Source organism: Electrona antarctica, assembly GCF_951216825.1.
Source record: "Electrona antarctica genome assembly, chromosome: 5".
Classification (NCBI taxonomy): Eukaryota; Metazoa; Chordata; class Actinopteri; order Myctophiformes; family Myctophidae; genus Electrona; species Electrona antarctica.
Genome location: NC_136810.1, coordinates 48,243,958 through 48,256,345, shown reverse-complemented (window position 1 = coordinate 48,256,345; position 12,388 = coordinate 48,243,958). Strand labels below are relative to the sequence as shown.

General features: G+C 43.1%; 1 protein-coding gene across 3 annotated transcripts in view; it reads left to right on the top strand.

Moving 5' to 3' along the window:
• Positions 1–12,388, top strand: part of LOC306923401 (polypeptide N-acetylgalactosaminyltransferase 18-like) — a 181,441-nt gene that overhangs the window by 135,083 nt on the left and 33,970 nt on the right. For 2 of the 3 annotated variants that reach the window (XM_079501461.1, XM_079501462.1), the window contains exon 9: positions 10,219–10,314. In XM_079501461.1, coding sequence (XP_079357587.1) covers positions 10,219–10,314 — 96 coding nt within the window. Of the gene's footprint in view, positions 1–10,218; positions 10,319–12,388 lie in introns of all 3 variants that reach the window. The other variant, XR_013790057.1, reaches the window with a different exon arrangement.

Sequence of the window (12,388 nt, the reverse complement as noted above, 5' to 3'; positions counted from 1 at the left end):
GGTGTGGCGCCTACGGGGTGAGCCGTCTAGAAGAGATCCGTATGTGTGATGTAACACATCCCACACCCCACATTTTTGTGTCTCACTGTCCTTGGCTAATCTTGAAAGACACAACACCATCAAATTCATTGTGCACGCTGCCAGCGGGCCAAGAAAGTAAACCCCCAGAATTACTTGAAGACTCTTTATTTTTTTTCCAAGTGAAACATTTTCATATTTTCTGAATTCTTAATCTCAGATGGACTGAACCACTGAACATGGCTCCACATTTAGGAAAGAATCAATATGCTATCAGTAATTCACAGGGAAGCCAGTTTGGTGTTTTTTTCTCTCCCTCTGGTATTTACTTGTGAGTCCTCCTCTTCTCTCCATGCCTGTCGTTCAACCATAATAGAGAGAACTCAATGTTATATTCATGAGGTCTTCAACGACGGTTGCAAAATCAATTCTAAAGACAGGCATAGAAAGTAAGTAGGTAGCTTGCACTTGCACTTGCCACTAAAATGTCACTGCTTCAATCGGGAGCATTGAGAGTGTGCCATTCTTGGAGCCAAGTTGGAGGAAACTATGAAAACAATTTCCCCAAATTCAGTGGTGTCACTTTTTAAAAGTTGTTTGATGGGCACAACACAGCCTAAGACTAGAGCTAGAGCCATCGGCCGGTCTCGATTGTAGTTCCACGCGTCGTTGGCTCCCTTGCGATGTTGTCACCCTTGCAATGTTGCACTGCTAATTGTAGTGAGCAAGGAAGGTGTTGGTGTTAGTAATGAGTGTAAATGGATGCACAATTGCACATGGAGAATAGGGTGTAAATGCAGACGGAAATACGATAGCATCTGTTGTGTATAATCATGTTGTAATGTATGACAGTGTTTGTAGCAAAGAGTAAGAGGCTAAATTGTAGTAAAATGAGATTACATTAGATTAAAGATTAAAATGAGATTACATCCAGGATATGACAGTATGAATGTGTCTCAAAGCTCCATGAAGGGGGTCGTCTATTGTAGTAGGAGGAGGATGTAAGAGGTGCAGAGTAAGGTGATGACTAAAGTACTTCCTGCCTGTGGACGTGATGGTGTGATGAGAGTGATGATAAAAATACATCTTGAGGTCTGCACATCTCTACTCGTCTGTACGTAAGGTAGCAATGGATGAACTTTTCTATTAACCCATTTAGACCTGAGACCTGAGGACGATTCTACAACTGTCTTCTAAACCCTGACAGTTTTCTGAAAAACCCTATGTTTCTATATCAGTGGTGCTCAACCTTTTTCATGTCGAGGACCCCCAAAAATATATGTAATTGGCCGCCGACCCCCATCTGAAAATATGTAGTTCCAGGGACGCCCCAGAAGCAAATATTTGAGTAAAAAATGTTCACGATTTTTCAAAAATAGCTGAAGTATAACATAATGCTTAAAACACCAAAATGGGTTCCTGTCCAGAATGGGTTAGGCATCTTTTCTAAGTCTTTATGTTCTCTAAGCCACAATAGTGTAACTTTTCCATTAACACTGAAGGTAATTGTGTGAACAATAATGTGAAGTAAGCCACTCCAAGGAAAGAGCTCCCTTCAAATTATTTCAAGTGAAAGAGCGAACCTTTTCTTCACACCACTTAATTTCAGTGTGGCTATTCCCTCTTACGCTAAAAGCTGTGGGAGGATTTTTGCATAATTGAAGAATGGAAGCAATCTGTTGAAAGCAGGACAGAAGTAGCCCACCTCTCTCTCTCTTAACACGATGGACGCCAAATCGCTTCGAAACCCGTCGGATGACGGGTTCAGATTTAACCCCGGAGGTCGCCGAACCCGTCAGATGGCGGGTTGTAAGGTTTATATCTATACCAAGCAGCCGCAGCTCAACACTAACCTTTCGTGCTGCCCAGGCTGCTAGACAGCGCCTACATTTCATGTAGATTCGAAAAATGTTTTTGCTCCTCCTCTTGTTGTATTGGGCTGTGTGGGCGGAAATGCTTGGCGCCAATATACACATTATGCCCTGGCTGCCTGCAGTCATTTCAAATGAACACCAGGGAGCGCTGAAAGTGTTAACTGATAGAGGGCAAAATCTGTTTCTCATGACAGATTCAGTCCATGTTATGTCTTTCTGCTCACACATGCACAATTTCAGTTTTGATTGTGAGTGACCAGAGTTTGATAATTATAAGGCTAACTTAAATTTATACTGTGTAGCACCTTTGAAGAGACCCATGAGTGCTTTATGCCGAAACGGAGAAGGAACAGATAGGTAGACAGAAAACTAGTGAACATGTTCAAATGTGTCACTTTTTAGATTTGTTTGAGTGAATGTGAAAATAAATAAATAAAATAAAATTAATATATATATATACACACTGTATATAGCTTATAACTCATGCCTATTGTACGTGCTCCATGAAACTATTAAAAATCAATAGAGAGTATGCGCATGCATAAAGTGAATGGAAAATCGAGTGGCAAAGTGAGTGGCAAAGTTAATTTAATGTGTTTAAAGTCATTAATACGATCAGACAGGACTTTTCTGTTTGGATGTTGGGTTGTCAAGGCCAGAAAGTAGATTTTTCCACTCAGTAGGCTTTCTCGCATAACTTCCAGGTATGATGATGATGATGTCACGCGCATATACCCTCTATTAATTGGAATAGAGAACTAACTTGTGAATTGATGGGAAATGGGTTGGCTGCGGTTCTGTACAGAACATCTACCCCTCTCTTGTTGTTTTATAAACACTCTTCAACCGCAGAAGCCGTTGCATGGTAATTGTTGCTATTACCGAGCATGTGTGTGGGGTGCTGCTTTGAGTGCAGGAGATGAAAGCGTTGCCGCGGTGACATCTGAGAGATGCAGATATGATGAAGTTTACATAATTTGTCAAAACAAACAGTCAGTCAGGGGATGCGCGGCAGATGAAGTGAGCCCTGTATACTCACACGGTACAATCAGTGCACAGCGTTTATTCACTCAGTTCTGTTTAACATGAAATGAAAGAAATTACAATGAAATTGTGCTCGTATGCGGTGTAAATATCTGAAAGCATAGGAGTTATTTGTCTTTGCTGAGCAGTTCCATTCAAGCGCCAGATCCGACAAAATTAGACTTTGTCTGATTGTGCTGTCCTCCTAACAGTGTCTCCATTAATTGACAGCCAGCCAAACTCCCTTAAACACCACACGGAGTCAGGTTGTAGCGTTCTACTGTAGCTCCAGTTTTAATTTTCTTGATGTGTGTAAAGTATATAGTAAACTGCAATTTAAACAAAACAGAAACACAAATATTCCATCAGCAAACAATAAATAACACAAAAAGTAACCTTTTGAATTATGTAAATGCAAACTATAAAATATATCCACTTACAGACAATGCTTACGAAGGAGAACACATAACTCTGCAACATGTGCTGTAACAAACTCAAAATCTCTGCCTGCTGTCTAGCAGTGTTGCTTCCTAGAGTGACTGAGCTCTGCTCTATCAGTATTCTGGCTTTTGCCCTGATTACCTCCAATACAAAACAGGTGCTACTCTTGCAATCAACAACTCACAAGAGTTGAACACTCAAATGACCCATCCCCCAGTCCTACTTCTGTTGCAATACCACACTGGAAGCACAGGTGGTGCTAAACACAAAATTAACTGCCTGGGAGGCAGAACATTCCCCGTCTGGCATCTGTGATGCCACTATCAAACATTTACACATTAACAACTTAAAGTTCAGTCTTCTTTAGGCAGAAGAAGAATGACCTCTGTGACAGGCCTTAGGAATGTCTTTGAACTTCCTTGAGCTGTGGTCTTGGAAAGGTCGAGGTTACCAAAGCTATGGGCCACTGGTTGTCTTTCAACAGCACTGCCTCGCCTTCTGCATGTTGTGATCCTCGACCCACTTGCGGCCTTGGTGTTTTACCAGCTTGTGGTGATGGCGTGTCCTTGGATCCCTGGACGCATGTTCATCCTGATTGCGAGCTGCTGCTCTCTCCAGGTTGGATTTGTGAGTGCTGATTAAACTACTCTGTTGTTCCCCGCCATGACAGAGTTTTTCTTTCAGATTCATGAAACTGTTGCAGGGTGTCAAGTAGGAAGGATGTCCACTTTCTAACATGTGAGTCTTGAAGGTGCTCGCATTAGGCTTGTGGGCATTCCCAAGACATACTTCCCCAACCACTACCCAGCCCAAGTCCAATCTCTGTGCAAAAGGGGCATTGTCTGGTCCGTTAACCTGCTGTCTCGCTTTGTGAACTCTTACAATGTCTCTTCCTAGCAAAAGAAGGATTTGGGCGTTTGGATCGAGCTCAGGGATGTGACCTGCTACAGACTTCAGGTGACGATGGGAGAGAGCTGCCTTTGGAGTCGGTATGTCTGACCTGTTGGAGGGAATCTGACTGCACTCAATCAGTGGGGGTAATGCAAGGGTTTCTCCTCCATTCACTGGTTCTATCTGGAAGCCTTCAGCCTTTCTACCAGACGTTTTGATGACTCCAGCACATGTTCTTAATGAATAAGGAGAAGATTGGCTCTTGACATCAAATAGCTTGAAGAATTCGGGCCTTGCGAGTGAGCGATTGCTTTGATCATCGAGTACAGTGTACATAGTGATTGCCTTGTCACGTTGTCCCTGGGGAAACACTCGCACCAGACATATTTTAGAGCAGGACATTGCTGGTTGCCCGTTACCACAAATTTCAGTGCAGTGTGAGGTGACAGTAGGTGAAGATGAATGATCTTCTTCCGTGCTCTCCTTCGTAAGCATTGTCTTTTACTGTGCTGTCCTCCTAACAGTGTCTCCATTAATTGACAGCCAGCCAAACTCCCTTAAACACCACACGGAGTCAGGTTGTAGCGTTCTACTGTAGCTCCAGTTTTAATTTTCTTGATGTGTGTAAAGTATATAGTAAACTGCAATTTAAACAAAACAGAAACACAAATATTCCATCAGCAAACAATAAATAACACAAAAAGTAACCTTTTGAATTATGTAAATGCAAACTATAAAATATATCCACTTACAGACAATGCTTACGAAGGAGAACACATAACTCTGCAACATGTGCTGTAACAAACTCAAAATCTCTGCCTGCTGTCTAGCAGTGTTGCTTCCTAGAGTGACTGAGCTCTGCTCTCTATCAGTATTCTGGCTTTTGCCCTGATTACCTCCAATACAAAACAGGTGCTACTCTTGCAATCAACAACTCACAAGAGTTGAACACTCAAATGACCCATCCCCCAGTCCTACTTCTGTTGCAATACCACACTGGAAGCACAGGTGGTGCTAAACACAAAATTAACTGCCTGGGAGGCAGAACACTGATGATCACTGCCTCATTCGCTTGTTTGATATTCTTGTATTAAAAGTAGAACGAGATTAAATTGAACATGACGACTTTAATTAAATTGAATTTTGATATAACCAGAGAGAAGAGCACAAAGGAAGTGCAACAGACACAGACGGCCCAAGACGGGTGTGATATATTGAAGTGGGGAAGTCTCATGTTTGGATGATTTGGTCAAAAACCTCATTGAGGGCCTGGGCCATGGCTCAGTGGTCCAGGCACCTTGGCTGGCAATCCAGTCTGGCAGCAGTGTGCCGTGGGTTCGACTCCCGATCCCGACGGCCTTTACCCCCCATCTATCTCCCCCTTTCCTGTCAGCCTACTGTCTGTCCCTCATTGAGGGAATAGAAACACATCTTAAATCCCACCCTGTCCTAACCCTTCTGAGAATACATCTATATTGAGGTTGAATGTCCTCCCCACCCCACCCCGGGAATAGACTGTTGCAATTTTAACAGTTCCAAAAACTAGGCTATATACCTTGAAGACTAGTTTTTTTTTTTTTAAAGAAACGTTTGCCCTTCATTGAGACAAAACTGTTGGAAAGTTTTCAGCAAAGAGGAGGCAGTGGTGTGTTCTGGCAGGATATAGGCCAAGAAAGGGGTACATGGAAGTCAAGAGATCCAATCTGCCTTGGAGACTTTATTTAGCATGCAATCAGCAGAGATATCCAACAGAGAGATCCAACTCATAGTTTTGTCATTCATTCTAATGCCATTATGGTCAGTTGAATCCCATACACTTAAGATGGTTACTTCTAAATATTCATCATTCTTGTGTCAAATTATGTAAGCATAATTACAAGACGCAAAATGTGGATTTTCACGCGGAAACATTTAACCTCTCATTTCACTGCTAAATGTCACCAGGTATACAGTTCCTCTTGGAACTGTGCTAACAGACATTTAGCTTGCTTACCGATCATCCTCAGCATACCAAAATTATTTTCATTTTTTGCAACTGAATGGCTGGAAAATGGAAATTAAGAGTTTATATAGTACGTGGTGCATGCATAAACTTTCCTTAACACAGCGAACGCTAATCGCGTATCAATACGTTATCAATTAATCAAACGTCCGGTGCGAACCACGTATCCATACGTTCTAATCACTTTTTTATAGCATACTTTCATTCATCTTTTTACCCACCCGGACAATGAAGAACCATCCCCCTGTCATTGCTGCTTAGTCCCGCTCACGTGATCAGAAAAAACAAAAAACAAAAAAAAAACCCTCCTTTCCTGAAAACAGGAGGGCGGGCCACTTTACGTGTAGAAGCCAGTGTAAAATGGATGCGCCCATGCCGATCTAGTCGGTGTGTGAAAAGAATCAAATTTCACCTAACCTCGCCTCACCAGGCTTTCCTCCACCTATTGGCTTTCACCCAACACTATAATACTCGATTCCCCCCTCCCCTCCTGTTTCTCCTGCAGGAGGAGGGCCTTGCGAGATGGGGGCTCTGTCTCGGAAAAAAACATGATGAACGGAACGCTGTTACGCTGCCTAAACACATGATCTGCACCAGATCGGCATTGCATAACGTCTGCAACACACATGGACAGATGCATGTTTCCTTCTTCATACTGTAGCGACCAAACGATCCCCGAGCCTACAATACTACGAACTAACAAACGAACTACAGTATCGAGAGGGGCCGCCATGACAACAGTCTACCGTTGGGGGATCACGTATCGCCATGCAGAGCCGTCATAATCGGAGATCGCTCGGACGTGTGATTGTAACGCTTTTTTATTCATTATAATTGTAGTGATAAGACCGCAATGAACGCGTCGGGGACGTAATCGACCCGGGTGTAATGTATAACGAACTTTTCCGCGTCCTAAACCGTGGTGTTGTCACTGTTGTGATCTGTGGAAGTCATTTTTTCCTTGTCGTCGACAGCACAGCCGGGCTTAGCACCTCTCTGGACACTCCCGGTGAAGCTTTTTTTTTTCTCCATCGCCCCCAATAAAGCTGCATGTCCAGGCATGTTCCCCTATACTAGCTTGAAAAACAAAATCAGCTGATGATGACAACGCGTCTCACCGTTATACTATAGTTCTGAACCGAACGGTGGAATGGGACTTTTTATAGCCGTACGGATCAAGACTTTTGCTGCCCAATGTGCCCATGACCCCCCCCCCCCCCCCCCCCAAATGTTACTGCGATCAAGACAATGAAAGCAGTGAGATAGATTAGGCGAGGCGAGGCAATCATAGATGTTTATATATATCTATGGAGGCAATCATCATCATCAGCCTCATCTAAAGAAAGCAGAGTTATGAAGGTTTATAGTCAGACATTGACAGGCAGATAACAATAAACACAATAAATATGCTATACATCCTATACACCGAATGAAAGCCCTGAATGTGTACTTTTACGAGGAAAAGAGTAAACATTGATCCCATGTACAGTTTCTCATAACTTGGTTACTGGATGCACATTGCGCCCACCAGATATAACTGCAGAGAAGACATGGACCCGAACTCAATATTCACAAAATAAGGCCTATTGCGACATATAAATACTATATACCGTATGAAACAGAAGACTCTCTGCTTTCATAAGAAAAAAACTTCTACTGTAGTAATAATAAAAATCACACAAGTGAAGTGAGTGGTGCAACTCTGTCCCATATTCTGTTCTCTGCTTATTCAATACAGCTCGCTATATACGGACTGAGGCAGAAAGTCATGTAAACCTTTTATTTACAGTTTGGTCTGTAAATTTCTACTGTAATAATAAAAATCACACCCATGTGAAGTGAGCGGTGCAACTGTTCTGTACTTATTCACTACAGCTCGCTATATACGGACTGAGACAGAAAGTCATGTAAACCTTTTATTTACAGTTTGGTCTGTAAACTTCTACTGTAATAATAAAAATCACACCCCTGTGAAGTGAGGAGTTCACGTCCATGTCTTCTCTGAAGTTATCTGGTGGGCACAAGCTGCATTCAATAACCAATTACTGTCTAACTGTAGATGGGATCAATGTATACTGTTTTCCTCGTAAAAGGACACATTCAGGGCTTTCATTCGGTGTATAGGATATTTATTGGGTTCAATTTTATATCTGCCTGTCAATGTCTCTGACTTTAAACCATCCATAACTCTGCTCGCTGTTCAAGATAACCACTTCCAGGCAAATGCAGGTGTTGCAAAAAGGTCAATATCTCCAGAATGGAACATGGTAAAATCAAAATGTATTTTTTAAATTGAAGTGGACAAGTTCAGCTTTCTTTTGATGTATGCGTGTGATTCTCGCTATAAGAGAACATTTTGCTGTGGGCCCCCGAACAAGGCCTTTGTGCAATGTTAAACGGTAGCAACATCAAAATAGGCCTGCCGAGATCCTGTAGCAATCAAAGTGTTAATGATTATATTTGGTTTCAGTATTCATTTATGATATATTTTCTCTATCATTATGGTTATTTTTGCAGTCAGTTTTATTGGTGGTGGGGAGGGGGGCGGGGCGGGGGTCCCTAGCCAAAAAAGTTGAGAACCCCAGGTCTAGACTCCACCACCACACCACATACACCATGGGTTCCCAAAGTGGGGTCCGGGGACCCCTAGGGGTACTTGAGGGAGTTCCAGGGGGTACCTAGCTCAATTACAGATAGTTAGGAACCAAATGGACCCTTATGGGTCTGTAACTCAGAGAGTGTATAAATGGAACCAAATGGACCCGTTAGGGTCCATTTGGTTCCATTTGTACACTCTTAAATTAACAGTGGTTTTACAATATAAATTGGGGTACCAGAGATAGAAATACCATTAAATGGGGGATCCGTAGGCTAATGCGTGTGAAACTGGGGGTCCATGAAATTAATATGTTTCGGAATTACTGCTAGAGCCCCTCTCTTATGGGGGTCACTGGCATGTGTTTTCAAATGGGGGGTCCGTGGCCTAATAAATGTTGATTTGGGGGTCCTCGACTCGAAAACGTTTGGGAACCACCACTGACATACACCACCTACAGTCCTCTTTCTCCCTCGCTTTCAACATTATTTCTATTCTGGCCAGGCGTCCCTGCTCACACTTGACCTTCCCTTCAAACTCAAACCTGACGACCACAAACCAGACACTGATGGAAATAACTCTGCCTTGAGCTTAACAGATGCAAGACTCTTGTGTTCCTCCTCAAGGTTCCCTAATGGGGGCCATTGTTGACTCTCTGCGACTATCCGTTGAACACGGAATACATTTTTGAGTGAAAATATTTATATTATTATTATTTCTATTTTCTTTCGAAAATAAATACTCGTAAATACTCAATCTCATAAAAGACTAAGGCCGTTTAGAAGAATTATGGTATATGGAGCTGTCACAGCTGATATATGACATTCTATAAGTAGCTTATGATTCTCAAGAGGATCACAACTGAAGCAAATGATACGTGCCAAAACCTACTAATGTTTTATTATTGTCACATATTGGATTAGCAGCAGAGTGCTGTAGAAACTTAATGTAGCGATGATGGAGCAGGTTTATCCACAGTGTTTGTCTGACGACGTCCTCCTCCGGGCAAGTAGTAATTAGCCTTAAGTGGTTCCATTTGTCTCAGCTTTTAGCCACACAACCATACGGTAGCTGTGCATTGTGGCACTCCGTCATAATGGACTAATTATTAACACGTGTGTGCGTGCGCGCGTACTGTGCGCGCGCACGTGTGTGTGCACACGCATGTGTGTGTGTGTGTGCACACGCGTGTGTGCACACGCGTGTGTGTGTGTGTGCACACGTGTGTGTGTGCGCGTGCACACGTGTGTGTGTGTGCTCGTGCATATGCGCAGGTAATATAAGATAATGTTTCCCCTATTTTCCTATCTCTCCTCTCTCTCTCTGTCTCTCTCTGTGTCTATGTTCTCCCGGACCCTGACTCATTTCACCAGTTGAAGAACAGTCTAAAAGATGACCTATGCCTGGACCAGGGACCAGACAGCGACAACATCCCCATCATGTACCTCTGTCATGGTATGACACCCCAGGTAGGTCAGTGTGCTCTGTTCCGTTCTGCTGTTTCCGCTGACTGTGGTGGTGCTTTTGTGTTTTTAGTATTCCCTCATTATCGCTGTGCTGCTGAACGCACCCAGAGCAACGTAAACACTGTTCTACTTTTCAACCCCACGTTGTTGCTGAGCTGGTTCTGGTTGGAGCCGCACTCCCAATGCCCAGTCTCTTCGAGAGGCTGGGGGGGAGACGAAAGAAGTCATCAATCATTGATCGTGAGGAGTCTCTTTAAGAAAAGATTCCTTATAGGGTCAGACCAATCGCATTGTTTTAACCCATTTTGGGAGGGAACCCTTTTTGGTGTTAGCATTATGTTATGCTTTAGCTATTGAAAAATAGCAGACCTACAAGCTCGTAGCGCGCCACTCGGTGGCGCGCTACGAGCTTGTAGATCTGCTATTTTTGAAAAATCAAAGAACGACTGACATAGAAACCTAGCTTTTTCAGAAAACTGTCAGGATGTAGAAGACATTTTTAGAATCTGATCTCAAGTCAGAATGGGTTAAATGAAGGAAACTAGAAAGGTAAGGAATACACAACACTGGAAGACAGAAACATGACGGCGTCAAAGCGCGTCCCTCAGAGATAATGTCCTGACTGAAGACAGAAACATGACGGCGTCAAAGCGTCCCTCAGAGATAATGTCCTGACTGAAGACAGAAACATGACGGCGTCAAAGCGCGTCCCTCAGAGATAATGTCCTGACTGAAGACAGAAACATGACGGCGTCAAAGCGTCCCTCAGAGATAATGTCCTGACTGAAGACAGAAACATGACGGCGTCAAAGCGTCCCTCAGAGATAATGTCCTGACTGAAGACAGAAACATGACGGCGTCAAAGCGCGTCCCTCAGAGATAATGTCCTGACTGAAGACAGAAACATGACGGCGTCAAAGCGTCCCTCAGAGATAATGTCCTGACTGAAGACAGAAACATGACGGCGTCAAAGCGTCCCTCAGAGATAATGTCCTGACTGAAGACAGAAACATGACGGCGTCAAAGCGTCCCTCAGAGATAATGTCCTGACTGTGGCCGTGACTCATCCGCCTAATCCCAGCTTTAAAAACGACTATCCACCAGCAGTTCATGAACCGGTTCCAACAGGTTTAGAGCAGTTCATGAACCGGTTCCAACAGGTTTAGAGCAGTTCATGAACCGGTTCCAACAGGTTTAGAGGGACATGCCACTTGGCCCTTCCTGTCCTATCACACTGAGAAGGGTGTTCTATCTAGAAAAAGGACTCCACGCTGTAAAAACCTGAGTGTTGTACCCTTATGGGTCCATTTTTACACTTGAGAGTTAAAGGTGGCTGAAATTACTTATTATTTTTTGTTCAAACAAAAATAAATGTTAATTCCCGCCCATTTTGGGCGGGAACCCCTTTTGGTGTTTTAAACATTATGTTATAATTTAGCTATTGAAAAATAGCAGATCTACAAGCTCATAGCGCGCCACCGAGTGGCGCGCTATGAGCTTGTAGGTCTGCTATTTTTGAAAAATCGTGAAAATATTTATTTCAGAAAACTGGATTTAGAATATTTTTTAAATTTTTTGAGGTCAGGCCTAAATGGGTTAAAGCTGTATATTCTGTAATATATGGTTGCTCATTAGCAGGGGAGGGGAGCCCCATCTCTCCACAGCTTCAGTAAACAGAGAATACCTATATGGTCACCAATTTCATCCAATAAGCTAAGAAAGCCCATGTATCAGCTTAATACTTATATTGTTTGAATTACAATTCTGTTTGCTCATTTATTTGTTTCATTGCTTCCAATTTCAGTTGTTTAACCTTGTATGAGTTCGCTCTCCTGATTGGATGAAATTGATATCCTGACCCGAAAATGTATTAGACGTATAAAAATCCTTGCACGGAATGACCGGTTGCAGTAAGGGCATGTGATAGTTGCGTGCGTGCGTGCGTGCGTGCGTGCGTGCGTGCGTGCGTGCGTGCGTGCGTGCGTGCGTGCGTGCCTGCGCCACAAATATGGTATCATTGTGTTTAGTGGGGACGCTGAATCATTCTATATTCAACAAGGGAATATTACTGTGTATT